Below are 20,509 nucleotides of genomic sequence, written 5' to 3'. Positions count from 1 at the left end.
CTCCCTCCTCAGAGAACCAAAGGACACAGGAGAATTGTTTTATTGTTATTACTGTTTGCTGCTGTTATGGTTGCTAAAACTGAGGCTTTGAAAAAAAGAAATTATTAGACAGGAAGAAAATACATATAACTCAGACTATACACTGGATTGTCAGGATGAGACCAGCAGACATAACATTCCTGTGTTTAGACTAGGAATTGGGCATTCTAAATCTTGCCAGGTTTAAATGTGACTATGTCGGCTGACATGTAATCGCTGTCACCTTTTCCCTTTACTTTTCCTGGTTCTCGAAGGGCTCCATAAAACAAACACGCTTAACTCTTGTGCAGATGGGAATCCTCAGAAAAGTCTCCTTCTATAACTGTCAACTTCCTAAATTCTTCTAGGTTAGAGACACCAGCCAAGAGCCCTGTGGTCGTCTGTCTTTTCTGAAAGAACCAAAGACAACAAAAGGACTGCCTCAAACAGCTGTTTGCAACTTAAACATCACTCTGCCCGCACATAAAAAGGTATCTTTTGATACTGGTTTATTTTAACTTTCTTTCCCTGGTCTTGAAGAAGTGGGCCCTTGGTATGCAATTAAGGAATGCTTTGTAACATGATTAAAGCTCTTGAAACTCCAGTTTTCTTAGTCTCTTTGTGTAGACTGACCAAGTCTTGTGACTGTGGTGTCAGATTCTTACAGTTTGTACGATGGAGTCCTCTGTTTATTGCTTCTGCTTCTACTGGTAGTTATAGATTTTGTCTGTTTTCCAATAATGTCACACGTTAATTTGCCGTGGATGTATAGCTTTGATATTTTTTGTTGGCTTCTTTTGTTTTGCTTTGCTTTCTAAAGCAGCTTGCATTTTGTGCTCCCTACTCAGTCCTTTTCATATCCTGATATTCTTTTCCCTGCTGTCCATTATAATATTCCTTGTCTCTGCAATGCATCTTGGAACCAAAAGGAGACAGAGTCAGATCAAGATGATGAGGTAATATGAACACTTCTGCTTTTACTCTATCAGAGATAGAATAGAAATGGAATCTGTATAAAAGAAGTTGCAGAGGGCTGAAGTGTGGGAAATGTATTGTATTTTTGCAGATCTTAGCTTAAATGAGGTAAAGGATACATACTTTTTCTTAAAGAATAATTTACTCTTCCACAAGTACAGAAGAGTACTTTAGTACAATCAGTAGAATTAAAATCCAGCTAATGACTTAAAAAGAAACTAAAGTTCTTTAAGGATTTTTTAAATGTGATAGATTGGCATGGATAAATATACATTTGTGCATATTTTCACCTAGTATCCACTGTTATAACTTTTAAATCAAAGATGATAATATATGACATTTTACATGTTTTATGCACTATAAAATATGTGCTCAGTGGCTACTGACAGATATTTGGTATTCTATTTAAAGAACTTTATCTTGGCCATTTTTTAAGAGTATAATTGTTCAACTAAGTTTTAAATAAATTTTTTCTTATAAGTTATCTCCTAGTATTTCTCCAAGTTATCAGATCACTGGATTTTTAAAACTCACACCTCAGTAATAATAAATAGAAACAGTAGCCTTAAGACTCAGTAACATTACTTCAGTAAAACCATTAACCTCTTTTTAATCTCCTCGTCTACATTTTATGCCTATTAACATATAGAAACAACAGCAGTAATCGTAATAATAAACTTTGTGTGCCTTTTTTCCTTGAATGTACTCACACGAGTGAGTGTACATCATGATATATGTGCTTTCAATACGAACAAATTTGGGAAAATTTACTGCTCAGCATCAGAAGTCTCTGTAATGCTTGTCTTTTATTTGTAGTTCCCTGTAGTCTGCTGTGTTGGTGCTCTTATATTTTGCTAAAGGATGGTTATTTGGCTAAGAATCGGGGTGGGGTTGTAGAATCACAGTAGGAAATTAGCATTTCCCTGAGGAAAATCCGTAAGAAGAAAAATAAGGATAAACAAGATATCAACATGCCATTCTACAGAATGTTTCAAAATGATGAAAATGTCACAAGGAAGTGGAACATAATCTTCCTCTTCTTTTTCTTTAACAGACCGAGAAAACGGATAGACGACAGAGCTTTGCATCGTTGGCTTTACGTAAGCGCTACAGCTACTTGACTGAGCCTGGAATGAGTGAGTTTCCTAACACACTTACTAATCTATGTGGATTTTTATAAGAAGAGACATTTTTTCTATACTAACTGAATTTTGGGGTCATGTGAAAACCCAACGGCAGAAGAAAATCGCCTGCGGGAAAACTTTATCATGAGATCTAAGTAATATATTGTATGCAGTTGGAGATGTGAGGTACAAACACCCCCAGATCGTGGCTTTAAAAGTTTTTTTAAGCCAGTAGCTATTTTTTTTTTAAATCAGAAACATCTATCACTTGAATTTGAAAACTTTGATTTCACTTTGGTAGTTAACTGTGTTAGGAGATAATGTTGTACCAAGGTTGCTTTAAATCCGTGCTCAAAAGAGAAAATATTTACTTTCATACACGTGGGACGGTATAAAGGATGATAAAGTAACTCTGGGCATCTCATTTTTCTTAATATAGGTAGGTCATTATATCTTAGTCCTGATTCCTTTTTGTCCCAGTTGGCAAGAATTATATTTTCCTACCTTCTTGAGGTAGCACTTGTTTACTGATTTCTATTTCCTCCCTCCCTCCCTCTCTCTCTCCCCTTCCCTCTGCTCTTTATTAAATATCAACTCTAAGGCTGGCCTTCCCTAGACGGGTTAAACCCTTTTCTTCTCTCAATGATTGTTTTGGTTCATTGTTAACTGGCTTGCAAGTATCAAGGCACAGATTCGTTCAGTCATATTCGTTCATTCTCTCTGTCTCGCCTCCCCCCTCCCTGTGTTTCCCTCATCCTTATGGTTGTCACCTCTGGTGATCACTGCCTTCACGATAACCCTCTCCACCAACAGGAACTAAAAGCGCTGAGAGCAGCACTGTGTTTGACTGATGTAGCATGGTGCCACTTGAACCGTCAGAGGAGGATTTATACAAAAATTATTTTTAAATTAGTGAATCATTTCTAGCTGCTTCCCATTACTCACAGTTACTTGAGTTCAGGGAGGACTGGAAATTTACCAGTAAGAACCACAGCTCTGGTTTTTCCCATCTTTCCTGAATTCTTGTTTCTGTGGGCCAACATAGCATATTAAACGTGCAGCAGGAAACTACTCTACTACTTCGCTCCGGTGGTCTTAGCGTAATCTTCTGCAGTCTAGCTCCTGGAGTACATACTAGGGAAGCCTTTTATATTCAGACACAAAATGAGGAGCGTAAGAGAAAGGAAACCCAACCACTCTCATGAATGTTCTTCCAGATCTCTTTTTTTCCTCTAGCATAAATGTCTAAATCTTTCCAAAACCATAAGAGCTGAAATTAACTCCCATTATGCTACAAAGCAGGGAAGGTATGTGTGTATGTACCTAGATGGTTTTTCAGTACAACTGAATCTCCTGGGTGGAAGTTCTCCTTGGGATACTCTTTTGCCCCACAGCTAAGGCTCTCATGGTGTAGATGCTTGGGACTCCCAGGCAATAGCCTTAAGCTTTGGACAGTCTCCATGGACCAGCTACTTGAGGTTGGGGTACCTCTGGGCAGGCAAGCTCCTATCTGATTTTGGTCCCTAAGGTATTTGTTTGGGGAATATATGAGTTGTAAGGTCAGGTGTGTGTGCTGAGTCAATTAAATTTTTCCCACCTCTGAAAGGGTTGCTACTTCTTGGTTAGCTTCAGTTAAGGTAAATGTAGTTTGTCTTCCTTGACTTTTGATAGAAGGAAGAGGGTACTTTTCTGTTTTACGAGAGGGAGCATAATGGTGGACAGAAGAATGGGAAGAACTAAGAAAGGACTAAAAGAAAAACTAAGGAAATGTTATGGCCCCTGAATTGGTGTTAGAACTCCAAGTGAAGGCAGCTTTTCCTGCACTACCCTGTCCTTTCCAACGCCCCCCTCCAGAAAAAAGATTCTGCTGTAATTCAGTGCCTGACACCCAGAATTCACTTTGTTATAAAGGGTATCACAAAATATGTATCATTAAAGCATAAAATATGTAACTAATCAGTAAATTGGTTGCTTCGTGCAAAGTATAAAACCCTAGATGTGGTTCAGAAGACTGCTCTGCTTGGTGAAGCCAGACTTCAGTGGTAAAGGAGAGATGCTTTGCCAGTTTCTGGTAGTTATAAAAATAAGTTCTCTTGAGCCATTAAACTGAGCCCAAATCACTGAACTGAAGGAATCCCCAAACCTTCCATTTGCAGTGTGGTGTTTCCAAAATTAAGCCAGTATTGAGAATTGTGACTAGGAGGCGTAATGAATGGGTGAGTTTTTTCCTTAGTTCTTCCACTTTTCTTTAGAATAATATGTAAGCCTAGAAAAGGATATGTTCTGAATGTTTGAATTTAAATGTACACCAGGAATGAAAATCTTCACCCTTGTGGGAGTCGCTGTTAATCCAAGGACTGGATTGTAGCAATGGCACGAGCACAGCATGAAGAGCGTAAAGATGAAGCAGATTCTCATTTCCTCTTCGAGTTTCACTCTTTTATTCTGAACACCAGTGCTTTCAGGAAGCAAAACTGTACTCAACTTTGACATAGAACGTTAGCCCTTGGCAGGCATTCCGAACCTCTGTGACCAACTCAGTTTGTTTCCTAGAACTGTAGAAGTAGAGAGGACTCAGGGTGTGCTTGCTCTCCCCCAGCGAGGGTGCTTACCTCATTCGTATGTTTCTTATCCCGTTGCCAGAAGAATGCTGGTACTAAATCCATCCTTCCTGGTGGTAGGTCTGCCTCATGGTTGCGCCAGTGTTCGGGGTATCCATGAGTCCCATGAATATTCTGGGAAGGCACCAGAATTGGTCCCTTTGCTATTGATAAAATATATACACAGATATATACTGTATCCTACTGTAGAGAGTTAAATACGGGGTGTTAAAAATATGACTGCTTTTAAGATTTCCCCCATGATACCTTTTGAGAATTAGAAGTAAATGGATTATGAAAAATATCTGAGATAAACTATGTGCTTTTATCCGTAATGAAGACAACACCAGACATGGATATATTCAGTTGCAGGTGGATTTTTCATATGCAGTATTAAATATTTTCCTAAAAAATCTCAGAAGGGGACTTCCCTGGCGGTCCTGTGGTTAAAAGACTCCACACTTCCACTTCAGGGGGCACGAGTTTGATCCCTGGTCAGGGAACTAAGATCCCACAAGTTGCGAGAGGCGGCCAAAAAAAATCTCAAAAGGTACCAAGACTTCACATCTCATGGAAAAAGTGTACTCTTCTTTCTAAATACTCTTGTGAAAGTATTTTTAAAGTTTACACATTGTGCGTAATATGGCATAAAAATTGTATTACTTCTTTGGCTCGTTTGCCATGATATATCGTGCATGAGAAAATGTTTTCAGTTGCTTTGCTTGCTTATGGTAACCATGAACCATATTTCTGGTTTTTTTCCCCCTTTGTGTGTGCGTACACATGCATTCTAAAATCATTTCATATTACATTTCTTTTTTCCTCACCAAAAGGAATATACTGCATGGAAAAGATAAATGCAAACATTCCTTTTCTTTGTTTTTTTTCTTTTAAAATTCTGACTCAGAAAATTTCTTGCTCTTATTGGCTTTTTATGGGTGTGAAGCATAACCGAATTGTGCATGGAAGATACAAATTTAAAATCCAGTGGCTTCACAGTTTGCACATCAGTTGCCTGTCACTTAAAAGTTATTTTGGATTCTGCATGAAATAGGCTTGAGTGGTTTTCTAAAATAAGAGTTTTAGACATTTAATGTATAGCTACGCACATTGATATGGTTCTAAGTAGGTGCAATCTGTATCACCAAGAGGTCCAAGGAGATGGAACATTAGAAATTACTAAAATGAGAGTTATATGGTTGCACGAAACAAACATGTACCTACCTATACGGGCAAAACAGAACGGCTACTGATATTTCAAAACCAGCACATAAGAAAGTCAATACGAAGTAAGGGAATAGTTTCTCCATTGTGGTTATTTTTCTAATCATTGTTTCCTTGTGTTTTTTTTTTTTTTTCATTGTTGGCCTATTTGGTTGCAACGTGCTTTTTCTGTCTTTTCATTTCACACTGCTCTGTGTTTTACTTAGTTTTATTTTTAACTTTGGATTACTTATGTCTGTAGCAATTTTTTTTTCCTCTTAATTGTTCCTTTTGCCTCTTCCATTCTAAATCATGCAAACAATTGTACTTGCTTTTGTAATATTTCAAAGTTTACTGACCAATTTTTTTCTCTGGTCTCTCTGTTTCTCAACCATTTTTGTTGATTTTTGTGTTTGATTTCATTTTAAAATTTAAGAAACAGTTGAACGGAGTGCAGGACCAACGAGATCTCTCCCCACCACTTACTCATACAAGCCATTCTTTTCTGCAAGAGCATACCAGTCCTGCACAGCAGCTCCGATGACAGTGCCCGGGCCGGCCACGTCAGGCTTCACTTCCTTATCAAGTTCCTCCTCTAATACGCCATCAGCTTCTCCATTAAAATCAATATGGTCTGTTTCGACTCCTTCTCCAATCAAATCCACGTTAGGCGCATCAACTACATCTTCGGTTAAATCCATTAGTGACGTGGCATCTCCAATTAGATCCTTTCGGACAATTTCTTCGCCAATAAAAACAGTGGTGTCACAGTCTCCATACAGTATCCAGGTTTCCTCTGGTACCCTGGTTAGAGCTCCCACAGTCACGGAGGCCTCGCCTTTAAAGGGGCTGGCATCCAATTCTACGTTTTCCTCTCGAACCTCCCCGGTGACTACAGCAGGATCTCTTTTGGAGAGGTCGTCCATTACCATGACACCCCCTGCTTCCCCCAAATCAAACATTAATATGTATTCCTCGAGTCTGCCATTTAAGTCAATTATCACATCCACAGCACCGCTAATATCTTCACCTTTAATGTCAGTGGCGTCTCCAGCTAAATCAACAGCTGATGTCATTTCATCAGCTAAAGTTACGATGGCCTCTTCTCTCTCATCACCCGTGAAACAGATGCCTGGACATGCAGAGGTAGCATTAGTCAACGGATCTATTTCCCCTCTGAAATACCCATCATCTTCAACTTTAATTAACGGATGCAAAGCCACTGCCACATTACAGGAAAAAATTGCTACAGCTACAAACTCTGTGAGCTCTGTGGTTAATGGAGCCACTGACGCAGTTGAGAAAGTGTTCCCTACCACCGCAGCAATGCCGTTTTCCCCACTCAGGTCATATGTTTCTCCAGCACCATCAGCTTTTCAGTCTCTAAGAACTCCTTCTGCAAGTGCACTCTATACATCCCTCGGGTCGTCAATATCTGCAACTACCTCATCTGTAACTTCATCAATAATAACAGTGCCAGTATACTCTGTAGTCAATGTTTTGCCAGAACCAGCATTAAAGAAACTTCCAGACTCTAATTCACTTACAAAATCAGCAGCAGCCTTGCTGTCGCCCATTAAAACACTGACTACGGAGACACGTCCTCAGCCCCATTTCAATCGAACTTCATCTCCAGTTAAGTCATCTTTGTTCCTTGCACCATCTGCCCTTAAGCTGTCTACGCCATCTTCTCTATCTTCCAGTCAGGAGATACTAAAAGACGTGGCTGAAATGAAGGAGGACCTAATGCGGATGACTGCAATACTCCAAACAGATGTGCCTGAGGAGAAGCCATTCCAACCTGAACTCCCCAAAGAAGGGAGAATCGACGATGAAGAACCTTTCAAAATTGTCGAGAAAGTGAAGGAAGACTTAGTGAAAGTTAGTGAAATCCTTAAAAAGGATGTCTGTGTGGATAATAAGGGACCACCCAAATCACCAAAGAGTGACAAAGGACATTCTCCCGAAGACGACTGGATAGAATTCAGTTCAGAAGAGATCAGAGAGGCAAGACAACAGGCTACTGCGAGCCATTCTCCATCTCCGCCAGAGAGAGTTCAAGTCAAGGCAAAGGCTGCCTCCGAAAAGGATTATAACTTGACCCAAGTTATTGATTACCTAACAAATGATATCGGGAGTAGTTCACTGACAAACTTAAAGTACAAGTTTGAGGATGCCAAGAAGGATGGTGAAGAGAGACAGAAACGAATTTTAAAACCAGCAATTGCCCTGCAGGAACACAAACTCAAAATGCCTCCAGCCTCCATGAGGTCTTCCACCTCCGAGAAAGAGTTATGTAAGATGGCCGATTCCTTTTTTGGAACAGATACTATTTTAGAGTCTCCAGATGACTTTTCTCAACATGACCAAGATAAAAGTCCCTTGTCTGACAGTGGCTTTGAAACAAGAAGTGAGAAAACACCTTCAGCCCCACAAAGCGCTGAAAGCACTGGTCCCAAACCACTTTTTCATGAAGCCCCCATCCCTCCGGTCATTACAGAAACGAGAACTGAAGTGGTTCATGTTATCAGGAGCTATGAGCCCTCAGCTGGAGAAGCGCCCCCGTCCCAACCAGAGGAGCCCACGTCGCCCAAACCATCACCTACTTTCATGGAACTGGAACCAAAGCCCACCACTTCTAGTATTAAAGAAAAAGTCAAAGCGTTTCAAATGAAAACCAGTAGCGAAGAAGACGACCACGGTCACGTTCTGGGCAAAGGCATGCGTGTTAAAGAAGAGACTCACATAACCACAACCACCAGAATGGTTTATCATTCTCCACCAGGCAGTGAAGGCACCTCTGAGAGAATTGAAGAAACCATGTCAGTACACGACATCATGAAGGCCTTTCAGTCCGGGCGAGACCCTTCCAAAGAGCTGGCAGGTCTGTTTGAACATAAGTCGGCAGTGTCCCCAGACGTTCACAAGTCTGCTGCTGAAACCTCAGCCCAGCACGCAGAGAAGGACAACCAAATGAAACCCAAACTGGAGCGTATAATAGAAGTCCACATCGAAAAAGGTAACCAAGCTGAGCCCACTGAAGTCATTATTAGAGAAACCAAAAAGCATCCAGAAAAGGAAATGTATGTATATCAGAAAGACTTATCCCGGGGAGATATTAACCTAAAAGATTTTCTGCCAGAAAAACACGATGCTTTTCCTTGTTCAGAGGAACAGGGTCAGCAAGAAGAAGAAGAACTCACTGCTGAAGAGTCGTTGCCTTCTTATCTGGAGTCTTCCAGAGTAAACACTCCCGTGTCCCAAGAAGAAGATAGTCGCCCTAGTTCTGCTCAACTCATATCTGATGACTCTTATAAAACACTGAAGCTTTTGAGTCAACACTCAATAGAATACCATGACGATGAGTTGTCAGAACTAAGAGGGGAATCTTACAGGTTTGCTGAGAAAATGCTTCTGTCAGAAAAGCTAGATGTGTCTCATTCTGATACCGAGGAATCAGTTACAGACCATGCAGGACCCCCTAGCTCAGAGTTACAGGGGTCTGATAAGCGGGCCAGAGAAAAAGTAGTCACTGCCCCCAAAAAAGAAATTCTCTCCAAAATCTATAAAGATGTGTCTGAAAATGGTGTAGGTAAAGTGTCTAAGGATGAGCATTTTGATAAAGTGACAGTGTTGCACTATTCTGGCGATGTTAGTAGTCCAAAACATGCCATGTGGATGCGCTTTACTGAGGACAGATTAGACAGAGGTAGAGAGAAGTTGATATACGAAGATAGGGTGGACAGGACCGTGAAGGAAGCTGAAGAAAAACTGACTGAAGTGTCACAGTTTTTTCGTGACAAAACCGAAAAGCTCAATGATGAACTGCAGTCCCCAGAGAAAAAGCCACACCCTAGGAATGGCAAAGAATACTCATCTCAAAGCTCTCCCGGTAGCAGCCCTGAGAAAGCACTGCTGACAGAACTGCTGGCAAACAGTGACGAGTGGGTCAAGGCGAGGCAGCGTGGCTGTGACAGACAAGGCTTCCCCAGAGCCGACGAGAAGGACGCAGTCAGTCTGCCCAGCAGCCCGGAGGTGGTTCCTTCCCAACAGACTGAGGATGGCAAGTCCACGGAGGAAGCCGAAGGAAGTCGTTCACAGAGCAAAGAATCTGAAGGGCCCCCGTCTGGGTTTCAGCTCAAACAATCTAAACTCAGTTCCATTAGATTAAAATTTGAACAAGGCGCGCAGGCCAAAAGTAAGGACGTTTCTCAAGAAGACAGAAAGCCAGAGGGCCAATCTAGAATCCCAGTTAAAAAAATCCAGGAGAGCAAGCTACCTGTCTACCAAGTGTTCGCTAGAGAGAAACAGCAGAAGGCCACAGACCCTTCAGACGAAAGTGTCCCTGTGCAAAAAGATCTTACGGTATTCAAAGCTAAAGATGATCATGCCCAGAGCAATGAAATGGTTGTAAGTGATTCTGGCTCTGACGATGTGAGAAAACAGAGAACTGAAACGTCGAGTAAAGCGATGCCTGACTATTTTTCTGACCAACAGGCTAAAGACTTGGCATGTCACGTAACCGCAGAATTCGCAACCAAGGGACCGTGGGACAAAAAGATCTTTAGAACGTGGGAAAGTTCTGGAGCCACGAACAATAAGTCGCAGAAAGAGAAACTTTCGCATGTACTTGTTCATGATGTAAGAGAGAATCACGTTGGTCACCCTGAGAGTAAAACTGTTGATCAGAGGGATGAATTTTTGTCTGTGACTGAGAGAGAACACAAATTGTTAACAAATGGCTCTCTCTCAGAACTTAAGGAAATGACTGTAAAATCTCCCTCCAAAAAAGTCTTATATAGGGAATACGTTGTTAAAGACGGGGAACATCCAGGTGGATCTCTTGACCAACCTTCCAGGAGAAGTGAGAGCTCGGCAGTGTCGCACTCCCCAGTCAGGGCCGCAGAGGAAAGGAGGACGCCATCTTCTGACATTCCCGATGGTGTTTGCAAGCAGTCAACATTTCCAAAACGTGAATTATCACAAAAGTTATCCCAATCAAGTATGAGTACAGAGACAGTTGAGACACAGCACTTCAATTCTATAGAAGATGAAAAAGTTACCTATTCAGAAATCAGCAAAGTTTCCAAACATCAGAGTTACGTAGGCTTATGCCCGCCTCTCGATGAAACCGAGCTCTCCCCGACCAAGTCTCCTGATTCTCTAGAGATTAGCCCAGGAAAGGAATCGCCCTCTAGTGATGTATTCGACCACAGTCCCATTGATGGATTGGAAAAAGTTGCACCACTGGCCCAGACGGAGGGAGGGAAAGAGATAAAAACTTTACCTGTTTATGTCAGTTTTGTACAGGTGGGGAAGCAGTACGAAAAGGAGATACAACAAGGAGGTGTAAAAAAAATCATAAGTCAGGAATGTAAGACGGTACAAGAGACCCGAGGGACCTTTTATACAACTAGACAGCAAAAGCAACCCCCTTCTCCCCAGGCTAGTCCAGAAGATGATACTCTAGAGCAAGTGTCCTTTCTAGACAGCTCTGGGAAAAGCCCTTTAACCCCAGAGACGCCCAGTTCAGAGGAAGTGAGTTATGAATTTACATCTAAGACACCAGACTCGCTTATAGCTTATATACCGGGCAAACCCAGCCCGATTCCCGAGGTTTCGGAGGAATCTGAGGAGGAGGAGCAGGCCAGGTCAGCCTCCTTCAAGCAGACTGCGGTGGAGGAGACGGCAGCCGTCGAGCACCAAACGCCTAACAACGTGAGCAAAGACTCTAACCAAAGACTCAGAACTAACAGGGTTGCCTACATTGAGTTTCCCCCTCCTCCACCGCTGGATGCAGACCAGATGGAGTCCGATAAGAAACATCCTTATCTCCCTGAAAGAGAGGTTGACATGATTGAAGTCAGCCTGCAAGACGAGCATGACAAGTACCGGCTGGCGGAGCCGGTCATCAGGGTGCAGCCACCTTCCCCAGTTCCTCCCGGGGCGGACGTCAGTGACTCCAGCGATGACGAGTCCCTCTATCAACCAGCCCCGGTCAAAAGATACACCTTCAAGTTAAAGGAGGTCGACGACGAACAGAAAGAAGTGACAAAATCCAAAGCCTCCGCTGAAAAGGCTGCCACCCAGAAAGAATCAGAAATGAATGGATCTGGAAAAGATACTGAATTTGGCCTTGGCCTTGATTCACCTCAGAATGAAACTGCCCAGAATGGGAACAATGACCAGTCCATCACAGAGTGTTCCATTGCCACCACGGCAGAGTTTTCTCACGACACAGATGCCACAGAGATCGACTCTCTGGACGGCTACGACCTGCAAGACGAAGATGACGGCTTGACGGAGAGTGATTCTAAATTCCCAAGTCAAACCCTGGAGCTGAAGAAAGATGTCTGGAACACGGAGGGCATTCTGAAGCCAGCTGACCGCTCCTTTAGCCAAAGCAAGTTGGAAGTTATCGAGGAGGAGGAGGGAAGGGTGGGGCCAGATGAAGAGAAGCCATCTTCTAAAAGCTCTTCATCTGAAAAGACTCCCGCTAAGACTGATCAGAAGTCGGGGGCCCAGTTTTTCACACTAGAAGGCAGACATCCTGACAGATCAGTGTTTCCTGATACTTATTTCAGTTACAAAGTAGATGAAGAATTTGCCACTCCTTTTAAGACAGTAGCTACCAAAGGTCTAGATTTTGACCCCTGGTCTAATAACCGAGGGGACGATGACGTTTATGACAGTAAATCACGGGAAGATGAAACTAAGCCATTTGGTCTGGCTGTGGAAGACCGCTCTCCAGCAACCACCCCTGATACAACGCCAGCCCGAACGCCAACTGACGAAAGTACCCCTACTAGTGAGCCTAACCCCTTCCCATTTCATGAAGGAAAAATGTTTGAGATGACTCGCAGTGGTGCAATTGACATGAGCAAGAGGGATTTTGTTGAAGAGAGGCTCCAATTTTTCCAGATTGGTGAGCATACTTCTGAAGGGAAGTCAGGGGACCCGGGGGAAGGGGATAAAAGTACAGTCACTGCCATACCACAGCCACAGGCAGGGGACACCACTGTAGAAACCAATCTAGAGGGAAATGTAGAGGCACCTACAGTGGAACCTAACCCCAGCATCCCGACCAGCGGAGAGTGTCAGGAAAGCACATCCAGTAGTGGCTCCCAGGAGAAAGCAGCAGCGGCCACTAACACCTCTAAACTTGACCCCAAGCTGCGCACGCCTATAAAAATGGGAATTTCTGCGTCCACCATGACCTTGAAGAAAGAAGGCCCTGGAGAAGTGACAGATAAGATAGAAGCTGTGATGACCAGTGGTCAGGGATTAGAGAATGAACCTGTAACAGTGATTTCAAATACAGCCGATAGCCACATGGGCGTTAGGCCCCAAGAAAAACATGATTTTCAAAAAGATAACTTTAATAACAACAACAATTTGGATTCTTCCACTATACAGACAGATAACATTACAAGTCATGTAGTTCTGACAGAACATTCTGCACCCACTTGTACCACAGAGAAAGCTAATCCAGTGAAAAGCTCATCAGGAAAAAAGACAGGGGTACTGCAAGGACATTGTGTGAGAGATAAACAGAAAGTTCTTGGAGAGCAGCAAAAGACAAAGGAATCGATAGGGATTAGGCGAAAATCCAAACTTCCCATAAAGGCCACTTCACCAAAAGATCTCTTCCCACCAGATCATATGCCAAACATTCATGTGAGTAAAATGAAGCAGGTTAGTCAATCTGAGAAAACCAAAACCCTTACTGCTTCTTCACGTGTAGATGTAAAGTCCAGAATTCCAGTGAAGAATACACACAGGGACAACACAGGTTCAGTTAGAAAACCGTGTGCTACACAAAGGCAGGGGCAGCCAGAGAAAGGCAAGGCCAAGCAGCTTCCATCCAAGTTGCCAGTAAAGGTAAGATCCACCTGTGTCACCACCGTCACCACCACCACCACCACCACCACCACCACTACCACAGTTAAAGTTAGGAAAAGTCAGCTTAAGGAAGTATGTAAACACTCCATTGAATATTTTAAGGGAATTAGTGGTGAGACCTTAAAGCTTGTGGACCGCCTCTCTGAAGAAGACAAAAAGATGCAGTCCGAGTTGTCCGATGAGGAAGACAGTACCTCAAGAAACACGTCGTTGTCCGAGACTTCCCGGGGTGGCCAGCCTTCGGTTACAACGAAGTCTGCTAGAGATAAGAAAACAGAGGCAGCACCTTTAAAATCAAAGAGTGAAAAGGCCGGCAGTGAGAAATGGAGCAGTAGGAGGACTGGTGAGAATGAAGGCAGTCAGGTCTCTCGAGCACTCTTTGCTCACATCCTGGAGAACGAGCATAGTTTGTAAACACTTTCCAACTCGTAGACCCTAGTGCATGAACTGTTGTGATTGCCTGTGGAGTGACTTAACCGTAGTTTCTCATTCTGTCATTGTCATCTGTATGTGCTGTCTATATACTCTTCTTTCTTCCTTTTAACCCAACGACACTGTAGACAGCTAGGGAAGCATGCTGAAGATATCGGTGTCATTCAAGATGAGCAACTTTTTTTTTTTTTTCAGTGTGCTAATGGATATGATTCTGTCAAAGTAAAAAGCACAGATGTTGAAATGCCATCGTGGTGTTTTCACCAACACGACACTTCTGTAACTATCGTAAAGTAGCTAGCTTGTCAGCATGTTGAATTCCATTACATTGAGCATCCGTGTGGTCTGACATTTGGCCTGATGCAGGTGAAAATCAAGTGAGTCATGTGAAAAGACAAGTGTTCATGTAGGTGATTAGGACACATTTCAGTGTACAGTGTTAGCAGTAGTCTCTCTGTAAAATCTGAATACTGCTAAAAGCAATTTTCCAGTATCGTGTCTTTCTTGATGATTATTTTAATTAAGAAATTGTAAATCGTAGGTCCACAGAGTCCATGTGAACGGACAGATATCAGGATGGCAATAGTAGCCGATCACCTGGGACTTAGTTGGACAGGTAAGTGTGTATACACCTGAACGAAACAAATAGTTTCTTAATTTGTCTTTTTCACAAGCAGTTTATTATTAAAAAAAAAAAAAGCAATGAGTAAAAAACATTTTTATCACTCGTAATTCTATCTACCCAGAGTTAATTATAGATAATACCTCGTATACTGTGTTTTTCAAAGCTTTTCTAATGCATATACCCTAAAGAATAGAAATTTAAATCTTATTTTACCTTAAATTTAAGCACTTTCTTCACAATGCCATTTCTGGTAATATGGGCTAACCTTTTACCTAATAGCAAATTTATTTTGTGGCATATAGGAAAACGTAGCTAAGGCCTATGGTTTTTAAATAATCCAAAAATTTTAACTATGGTTTATGCCCTTAGATCAGCTCTCTTAGGCAATAGTTCAACTAATCCATGCCTATGTTTCACAAATCTTAAGCATTCATGAGTCATTGTCACAATTTTTATGATATACACATATTATTTGCATGCCTATTGACCTGACACTTTTAAGTGGACTCACTTTTCTGCTCAAAGATTTATTTAAAAGGAAATCTTATGTCACTTTGATAATGGAAAACAAGGATCATATTCAATAACTATATAAACAAGAAAACAAAGGATGACAGTTAAGCTTAAATTTTGAATTAAAATAAAAAAAATAGGATACAGGTGAATGAATCTATTCAATTTACAAAAATAGTGGAGCTCTGTGAAATGAATGAAACTTTGTATAATCAGTGTGTAGAAGAGGAATTTTTGGCTTGATTTCACTTCATTAAAGATGAAGGTAAGGCTCTGTGTCAACTGGACACACTGCTGTGTAGTTTTGATGTTAACTGGACCCCCAAATCCTACTTCACATGAATCAGAGAAATTTTAAGTTTTATAGGTTGAGTGTATTCTTTTTTAACACACAGCCAAAAAACAACAGTTAAATATAAATAAATGTTAAGTTATTGTCCTATTTAAAGTCATCTTGCATACTATCAGCGACATACATTCTCTACTCAGGGAAACAATTATCTAGGCTATCAAAATGGAGAACATGAAACTAGATCATGGCACAAAAGGTCATTTCCATTTATTTCCTTCGAATGCCCTGAATCCCAGGCCTTCCCCACCCTCTGCATATTAAGGCCTCCTCTTTCCTTCCGCCAGCCCTGCCCTCAGGCACACTGCAACTGACCTGGCCTAGTGGAGCTCTGAAGAGACAGGGGGTCTGAATAATCCTTTGCAGACTGTTGAGAGTTAACAGTAATTCATTATGTATAAATATTTTCAAACATAAAATTAATAATAGTATTATATTTTAACAGTGGACACTGTAATCTGAAAACATCCTGGAGCTAATGTTGATTTTGTGGTATTATTTACCCATAACTATTAGATTATTTTCTTTAAGTAAAACCAGTCCTTAGTTTGTCAGAGTAAACTCTTGGAGAATATGTGACATAAGAATAGCGAGACAAAGTCATAAAACTGTAAAATTCTTAGTGACAATGTGTCTTTGCTCTTCACTGAGTCTCCAGACAAAGGATATGGTTTGGTCATGAGGGCAGTAAGGATTATTGCCCTTAAAACACAAAGAGGGGGCTTCCCTGGTGGCGCAGTGGTTGAGAATCTGCCTGCCAATGCAGGGGACACGGGTTCGAGCCCTGGTCTGGGAAGATCCCACATGCCGCGGAGCAACTAGGCCCGTGAGCCACAAGTACTGAGCCTGCGCGTCTGGAGCCTGTGCTCCGCAACAAGAGAGGCCGTGATAGTGAGAGGCCCGCGCACCGCGATGAAGAGTGGCCCCCGCTTGCCGCAACTAGAGAAAGTCCTGGTACAGAAACGAAGACCCAACACAGCCAAAAATAAATAAATAAAAATAATTTTTTTAAAAAAACAAAAAACACAAAGAGATAAGGCACTTAAAAAAAATTAACTTTTCTAATTCAAATTATTATATGCTCGATAAAGATTATTAGGAAAATGAGCATTTAGAAGAACAAAATTTAAATCCATCCCTCAGAACCACTGTTAACAAGCAACTTAATGTACTTTGGGTTTTTTTTTTTTTTAACAAAAAGCTTTTAAAATGTTGTATACACAATGTAATTTTCTGCTTTTTTATTTACTTTCTGATCTTGGTTTTAATGGACAAATAACATCCAATAGCCATACTTTACAATGGTGTTTTGCTGTTGGTCACAATGCACTAGTGAGTCATGAAATCAATTCATGCTTTGTTTTTGTTTTTAAAAGGAAAAGAAAATGTCTGTATCACATATATTAAGGTTGTTTTGCTCCATGAAGACGTGGTTTCATTTATATAAGCACCATGATATACAACGTATTTCTAACTGTGGGCTGTGATCAGTTTGCCAGCCACTGCATTACATTAATTAACTCCTCTCCTTTTGTTCAACACATGCATTGTTTTCAATTTTTCAGTAGTACAAGCCTACAGTGAGCATTCATGTATGTAAATAATTGTGTACAACCCTGTGTACTGTCACCATAGATTTCTAGGAGTGAAATCAGTTGGCCCAAGGATACAGACTTTTTTGAGCCTCTGAATATATTTTGCCAAACTGCTGGAAATGGTTCTTAAGCAGGATAGAATCGTCCAATTCCTTTTCCATGGATTTTTTTTCCCATTTCTTACTTTTTATAATCATTTAAGGTAATAAACACCTGACACATCTTTTTTTAAATGTACAAAAAATATACAGTGAAAAGTAAGTCTCCTTCCCATCTTTGACTCCCAAGTTTAACTCTCCCAAGGCAACTACGCATATCATGTGTATCCTTCCAAAGACACACTCTGCATTTACAAGATTGAGTGTGTGGTTATATACACTTAGCTGGACAGAAAGCTTATCTCCCTTTTATTTTTCACACAAGTGACAGCATATCATAGACAATGATCTGGCTTGGAGTCATCATTTAACCTCCCAAGTGGCATTGATGAAACTTGAAGGCATATAGAATAGAGTATTATGTGAGTAAAAGATCTACTTCATGAAGGTTGCCGAGAGAAAACCCTACGGCTCCTCTTGTGGCATGTTCATGAATTGTATATCCCTACCTATCTTGTATGAAGTTTGCTCAAATTGCAGACAATAATTTGGCTGAGTTAAAAGAATCTAGCAACATCCTCTTTGAACAGAGCAAGAATCTTTATAAAATAATCTCCAAAGGGAATCTGATTATAACCAAGGAATTATCTTAGGAGAGATAAGTCACAGCCTGTGTATTATCAGTATTTTCCTGTGAAATCAAGTATATAAAGATTAATGCCCAAGGGCTGTACTTGGGTTTTACTATAAAATCCTTTCCTTTTTTTGGGGGGGGGGGGTGGGGCAGTTGAGCATTACTTTTATGAAATATATGTGATAAAAGTACAATATGAAACCTTAGTAACGCCTTTTCTTTTCTACAGAACTGGCAAGGGAACTGAATTTTTCAGTGGATGAAATCAATCAAATACGTGTGGAAAATCCAAATTCTTTAATTTCTCAAAGCTTCATGTTATTAAAAAAATGGGTTACCAGAGACGGAAAAAATGCTACAAGTATGCTGAAATTATATTACTTTAACTTGCAAAATTGCATATGTCTAATGTTTCAGATAAGCCTACTGTTAATAAAATCACAGTGCTCATAAAGTAATGGCAAGTCTTTTGAAGTTATACTTGTTTAATTTTGTGCTAATATTCTAAACTTCTGTCTTTAGGAAGCTTTTTAGGAAGCAAGTAGTAGGGGTTTTTTTGCATTTTGTCTATATTTGCATTTTTTGCATTTCTCTCTGTGACCATCAAAAATGAAAACATAATTCTAGCTGTTCAATCATGGGGCGGCAGTGGGAAACAATGTGAAGTTACTGCTATGGCCAGAAATGGATGTGCAGGGAGGTAAGAGAGAAAAGGATAGGATCAAATCATTTTATCCAGCCTGGTCTGTGATGGCAGAGAACTCCCCAGTATTCTTGGGTTTTGTGTGGTTTAGGTGGCGGTAGGGGAGTGGTGCTATACTGTGACAAATGCCAACCCATAACGATGTGGAATCGGTTACTGGGGGTTTGCCTGGGTCAGCCTGACCTTAGTAAGTCATTAATGCTAAGCATCAACTATAAGGGTGACCTATTTTGACAGTCTAACAGGAGAGGAATGTGTTTATTAGATCCCCTTATAACTAACAGGAGTCTAGCTGTTTTGAGGCCTATCTGCTCTGCGCCTTACAGAGATGGAACAAATGTTGCTGTCATCACACACAGCTTCACAAAATGATTCTTAAGACCCTAACATATCTTCCCTGGAGCAGCGAGCTTTCTGAGCCCCCTGGATAGTGAATATTGCAGAGGTGCAGTGAGGAGGGACTAAGATGCTAGGAGGGTCAAGAGAGCCATGCCTTTGTTGTGGATATTGTGATGACTTAGAAGAAAATAATTTAATTGGGTTTTCAACCTTTTTTTCCTCCTCTTTCAGCTGATGCCTTAACTGCGGTCTTGACAAAAATTAATCGAATAGATATAGTGACTCTGCTAGAAGGACCAATATTTGATTATGGAAATATTTCAGGCACCAGAAGTTTTGCAGATGAGAACAATGTCTTCCATGACCCTGTGGATGGTAACTGAATTTACTGTTCATATTTACTTAATCATTTGATAAAATTTGAAAGTGCAGTAGGACAAGGCAGTCACGTAAAACCAATTAAATTATGATTTGCTTGACTTAATTTCTCATTTTCACGGCATATTCTCTGCCAGAGTCTGCAAACAAACACTCTGATAGAACAAACTTGATAAATGTCTCTGTTATATAAAATACAAATAATGAAGTATAAAGGCATAAGTTAACTGAAAGAGTTGGTATCTCAAATATTTTATATGACCAAATGGAAGAAAATTTAATATCTAGAGATATTAAATTATCTATGTTGCTTTTGTCATTTTTATATTAACCTAAAAAACTAGGGAACTCTTTTATTCCTATTTAGGTAAAACCAAATTGTGGGCTATTATACAAATTTTTAAGTAAAATGGTTAATTACTGTTTTGAGAACAAGTATTTAAGCATGTACTGAAAGAGACGAATGTGTCACTCAAACAGGTGTTTTAGTTATTTAGCATTATTTTAACTTCATATGCTGCCATTTTTTGTTTGGAAAAACACTACTTGACCCATCGTATATAAAAGGTAGCATGATTTCTAATTCAATGAGCATAGGTGTCGCTAATAACATAATAATTCCTCTTTTACATTAGCTTAATTTATATGATAATATTGTCATTTTTCCTTCATTATGTAAATTGGGGCTTTTTTCAACAAAGTATTAAGAAAAGTATGACAAATATCTTACTATGTTTTTCAAGATGTTCATCTTCCTTCATAAATGGAAATTTATTCGTGTAATGAATTTTGAGTAAAAAAATGTTGATACTATGGAGGCAAGAAGAGGAGCTAGGGATATTTTTCTACTATTTCAATTTTTTTAAAATATGGTGATTTTTTTTCCATTTTTAAACAGCAAAGTTAGACCACCAATAATCAATAACTTATAATTCTGCATATGTGACAAAACATATCAAATTCTTAGAAAGTTTCTGCTTACTAAAGTCAACAGAAAATTTAAAGTCAACAGAAAATTTAA

General features: G+C 40.4%; 1 protein-coding gene across 1 annotated transcript in view; it reads left to right on the top strand.

Moving 5' to 3' along the window:
* Nucleotides 1-20,509, top strand: part of LOC309622170 (ankyrin-3-like) — a gene marked incomplete at its 5' end in the record, with an annotated part of 67,825 nt that overhangs the window by 16,010 nt on the left and 31,306 nt on the right. Inside the window, 6 exons of the mRNA XM_082409298.1 lie at nt 387-509; nt 2,048-2,129; nt 6,357-14,165; nt 14,796-14,870; nt 18,298-18,429; nt 19,342-19,485. Coding sequence (XP_082265424.1) covers nt 387-509; nt 2,048-2,129; nt 6,357-14,165; nt 14,796-14,870; nt 18,298-18,429; nt 19,342-19,485 — 8,365 coding nt within the window. The remainder of the gene's footprint in view (nt 1-386; nt 510-2,047; nt 2,130-6,356; nt 14,166-14,795; nt 14,871-18,297; nt 18,430-19,341; nt 19,486-20,509) is intronic.

This window comes from Balaenoptera borealis (assembly GCF_965194805.1).
Source record: "Balaenoptera borealis genome assembly, contig: HAP1_SCAFFOLD_1709, whole genome shotgun sequence".
Lineage (NCBI taxonomy): Eukaryota > Metazoa > Chordata > Mammalia > Artiodactyla > Balaenopteridae > Balaenoptera > Balaenoptera borealis.
This window is presented reverse-complemented; position numbering and strand designations above follow the sequence as displayed.